The following is a 4,452-nucleotide window of genomic DNA, read 5'->3' on the forward strand; positions in this document are numbered from 1 at the left end:
TAACATGGTACGCCGTGTGCTGCTCAAAGTAATACTCCTCCAAATCCAGTAACAGAAGGGAAAACCTGCAAAAAAACAACAAAAAAACCAAACAGGACAAATTATCACATTTACACAAAAATGTTTTAAGCTGGAAAATTGTGAATAATGAATAAAAACAAACACGAAACAAATTATGATTATTACATTTTCTAAACTTCTAAGTTAAAGACATTATGACAAAAAAATAAAGAATAAAGTTTTTGAAAATGTGTAACGTTTTTCTAATTCGTACACATCAAAAATGAAAGACTTCACTTAAAGACCCAAACTAGAGAAAATTCATGGTGTTTTGAACATGTTCTTGTAGCCTTTTTCTCAAGATATAGAAAGAAAATGAAGATTAAAATTGCATTTCTTTAAGCAAATCATTGAATCATTGTTTCCACTCAAAAAGTAAGATCAAATACTAATAAATTGAAAATAAATAAATAAGAAAAAATTAAAAATAATAATTAATTTTTTTTTTTTAAGTTCCACTTCAATGGGCCTCTGAGATGTGGGCAGGACTGTTGGCGCAGAGTAACCCCGCCCACTTCCTATCAATTTCGACCCCTAACAAACAAGACAAATATCAGAGTTATCCAGCCTACAGTTTTGGGACAGATGCCATAACAAAGACGTTTGTGGATTTGCTCGTCTACAAGCGGATGCATCAGAATGGAGCGGAGCAGGAAGCTTCTGGCTTGCCGTAGTAGCTCCTACGTCACTGCTACAAGGTTTTCCCCTCCTAATTTACAACAATTTGAATGAAGAAATACTCAGATATTTAATTTTGAGCCTAATTCTCTTAATATAAGTCCTCCATCGTGTTAAAAACCCCACTCTTCATTGGAGTGGGTCTGTAAATAAACCAGGAGCACTGAGGAGAAGCAGCTTTAAAATGCACTGTAAACAAATGGTAACCAAAGGGTTAAAAGGGGGTGACTCAAGGTAACTGGAGAGGGTTCTCACACCATTTTCTACCAGAATAACTAGAAACTTTACCCACTTTGCTGCTAATTGAATTCTTTTGAAAAGAAATTGTCTAAATTGGTCAAGTTCCAAACATTCCCATTCATACCGCCTCAAAACTTCCTTAAAAAACCCCAAAACAGCATAGCTTTCAAATACGTTTTTACAAGTATTTACACAATAAATTTGCTTTAAATCTTATTAGCTGTTGTTTTGATTTACATTTGTATAGATTAAGAAGCTGTCATGTCGCCTTTAAGGTCACTTCATAAAAGCTGGCATCTCAGTCAACGTCTAATAGGTGACGCGGCCATGACATTGACCAGCTGCTGTCTGTGCCGAGTAAATTACGAACAAAGCTAGCGAGATGCTAGCGAAAGGCGGGGCGACACAAACCTTTCTTTTGTTCGCTCTCTGGGCTTAAGAAATGCCATGGCTGCGCTGCATCCTCCCGCGAAACTCAACACCAAACAGCCGCAGTTTGAGCTCTGTAAACACGGAAGTTCGCCTGGTACCACGTGACAAGCTTCTCAGTCAGCATCAATCAAGCAGAGAGGTGTAAAAGGAGGGTGTACTCTGATATTTTTTGAGTGTTTGCCGAATTCCCTTGAAAAGGTTTGTTTCGATAGTTAGCCTTATTTACCCTTTCTGTATAAAATATATTATTTTGTGTTATTAACTTAATATAAATATAACTGTAATGATAATAGAGCGAACATTTCAGAAATGTTCCCCTACGGGGTATTCTGATTCATTTCAATGAGTTTGAAACGCGCCCAGTGAGGCATCTTCAGCAATCCAAACGATCTTTGTTAATTAGCATCGTGACGTGTCTCTGTGAGCTCAGCTAAGGAAGTGAGCGATTTTGAAAATGTCTGAGTTAAACTATTTCATTTAAGGTTGAATACATCTTTACTTTTAGTAGAAATCATGTCGAAATGCAGTGCAGGAGACACATCCCTGGATTTGCTTTTAGCTTCGTTTTTGTTCTGTCATATTTTACGAATAAGGTGCGTATTTTAATTTAATTCCACTTTTCTTAGGTTACACAGACAAATACAGTATTTAAGCAAAAGACTCCATTAAAAACAAAAACTTAAGGAAATATAACTGAACAGACTTACCCATTTTATACGAAAAACAGCTAAATTGTTTCTCAATACTTACAATAATAGTGAAACAATTAAGTATTTTTGTTTGTTTGTTTTTAAGATATTTTTTACCAAAATAAAAGCATGTTGGATGAGATTTATTGGTTCATTTTTTTTCTAACACTTTTTGTGATTGTTTCTTTTACAGTTTGTCCTCTCGGTCCTGAATTTTACGTATCCAACCTTATTTCAAGGGTAAGTAGTGGACATAAAAAGTAAAAAAAAAAAAATGTGGGTTTGGACAGGAAAAACATCTCAATTTACAATGTTTCTAAAAGTTTGAAATCTGTACACATTATTTTATTAAAGTTTTCATGGAAAAGCAATGGCAACAAAAAGTGAAGGCAGCTTAGACTAGCTACTGTTTTTCCATTGTTTTTAATATTTTTTATAAACACGAATAATCCAAAAAATAAAGAAAAAGTCTCCCATTATTGATATATGTACTGCTATATAATCCAGTATTAGCTCATCCTCCTGAATAGACATTAGTAACAAGCAAAGGTGATTTATTTACCTTTTCTTTTTGGAATAATTCCAACTCAAAAATCTAAATTTCCAAATAATATCTGCTGGTTTGAAGGTCTCAGATTTTTTAGGATAAAGTGTAATTTTTCCTTGATTTTTAGACACCATCAATTTAGTAAAACCAAAAGGATCAGTGAATTGTTTGACAGACAAAAAAATGGGAAAAATTTGTTGGAAAAAGGGATCTTCCTTTTTCAAAGCTGAAGTGGGATTTTATTTAAAAAAAAAACAAAAAAAAAAAACGACAACATATGATATAAGTTGTGTATACTTGCTTAGATAAGAGGATAAGAGGAGTGATCAATTTACTACCTCATTTTATCCTATTTCGGGGTGGGATTTGTGATCCTCCGATCAGAGGTCGACCACTCTTCCACCGCACCAAAGATTTATCCTCATCAAAACTCTTCTTTCCAGATGGCAGACGTTTATCGGAGCCGTTCTGCTTCTTCTCTCTGGAAAGCTGGGATGGGTGGAAATGAGCTTCATCAGCAGGTTTCCTCTGCATTATGACCCGACTCCATTCCCACCTGGGCGCGGCTCATGTGTGTTTTTTTTGTTGCAGATCCGCCGCTCTCTCCTGGCTCCCGGCCTCGCTCCTGTTTGTGGGAAACATTTACGCTGGTTCTCGGGCTTTGTCACGCCTGGTGTGTACGAACAGAAGCGTGCAAGTGTTTGATTGACAGCTCTTACGCCTTTTTGTTTTTCTCTTTGTGCAGGATATTCCTTTCTTCTTCACCCTTCAGAATTCCTCACATGTTGTCACCTACATAATCAGCACAGCCCTCCACAGAGAGGTAGGAATATTCGCCGTTTTTCTAAAGAAAACGTAGCTTCTAAACCTGCGCTGTCCTTTATTTAGAAACAGAAGATGCACCAGCTAAAGTCCATCAGGTTTGTAATGTATATAGTATGCCAACATCTAGGAGTAAAATCCAACTTTATTCCAGTAAATCTGCAAAAATGGCCTCTTTAATGCATGTTTTATCTAGTATGGGCCTCATGCTGCTGGCAGCCGTCAACCTTCCTCTGTGCGACCCTCAGGTACCAATCACAACCTGCGTGGTTCTGTTCGTGCACAGCGTCTTGTTTATTTTTGTTTACGTTTCCTCCTGTGCAGGTCGACTACAGTGCATACCTGTGGGCTGTCTGCCATCTCCTCTGTGCCGGTAAGGAGAAGAGATACTAACAAGGGGATGAAGACCAACCAGGAGGCCTCTGATTGGTTTTCCTCCCCGAAAAGTGGTTTGTATTTTTATGTTATTTTACAGAAATCCAATAAATATTTGTGCTTGAATAAAAATGTATATTTAGGTGCGTACAAGGCGTTTCAAGTCCACAAGTCCAGCAGCTTAAGGTAAGCCTGAGCCCTTTTTGTCGTAGCATTTGAGTCTTTTTATAAAAGTTTTTTAACAGAATAATGTTAATTTTGTTTTTTGATCTTAGTGACTGTGAGCAGCATTGGATCAACTGTTTGTTCAGGTAAGAAAACCTTTAAAAAACAGGATTTTAATTAGAATTTAGCATACCATGACATATCCTAACGCAAGAAATGGTAACTGTAAAGACTGAAATGTTTCTGGAAAATATACATTTACTGTTCCTAAATATTCAGAGAATCAAAATATCAGAAAACAAAAAAACACAATTATTGTTTGAAAAATATCAGTGTAAATGTAAAAATTTGTAAAAATGTCAAAACACATTTTAACTCCAATTATAGTCAGGTGTAAATTTTCTAGACGTTTGAATTATGGAAACTTTTTTTTTTTTTTTTTTT

General features: G+C 35.9%; 1 protein-coding gene across 3 annotated transcripts in view; it reads left to right on the forward strand.

Annotated features, from left to right (window-relative positions):
- The first annotated feature begins 1,408 nt into the window (after positions 1–1,408).
- Positions 1,409–4,452, forward strand: part of LOC112151278 (transmembrane protein 241) — a 4,660-nt gene continuing 1,616 nt past the window's right edge. For 2 of the 3 annotated variants that reach the window (XM_024280104.2, XM_024280105.2), the window contains exons 1-10: positions 1,409–1,549; positions 2,293–2,339; positions 3,090–3,167; positions 3,238–3,319; positions 3,392–3,469; positions 3,535–3,566; positions 3,665–3,716; positions 3,793–3,841; positions 3,987–4,029; positions 4,119–4,154. In XM_024280104.2, coding sequence (XP_024135872.1) covers positions 1,421–1,549; positions 2,293–2,339; positions 3,090–3,167; positions 3,238–3,319; positions 3,392–3,469; positions 3,535–3,566; positions 3,665–3,716; positions 3,793–3,841; positions 3,987–4,029; positions 4,119–4,154 — 626 coding nt within the window. In that variant the 5' untranslated portion in view covers positions 1,409–1,420. Of the gene's footprint in view, positions 1,550–1,800; positions 2,004–2,292; positions 2,340–3,089; positions 3,168–3,237; positions 3,320–3,391; positions 3,470–3,534; positions 3,567–3,664; positions 3,717–3,792; positions 3,842–3,986; positions 4,030–4,118; positions 4,155–4,452 lie in introns of those variants that run through there. The other variant, XM_024280106.2, reaches the window with a different exon arrangement.

This window comes from Oryzias melastigma, linkage group LG20 (assembly GCF_002922805.2).
Source record: "Oryzias melastigma strain HK-1 linkage group LG20, ASM292280v2, whole genome shotgun sequence".
NCBI classification, from domain to species: domain Eukaryota; kingdom Metazoa; phylum Chordata; class Actinopteri; order Beloniformes; family Adrianichthyidae; genus Oryzias; species Oryzias melastigma.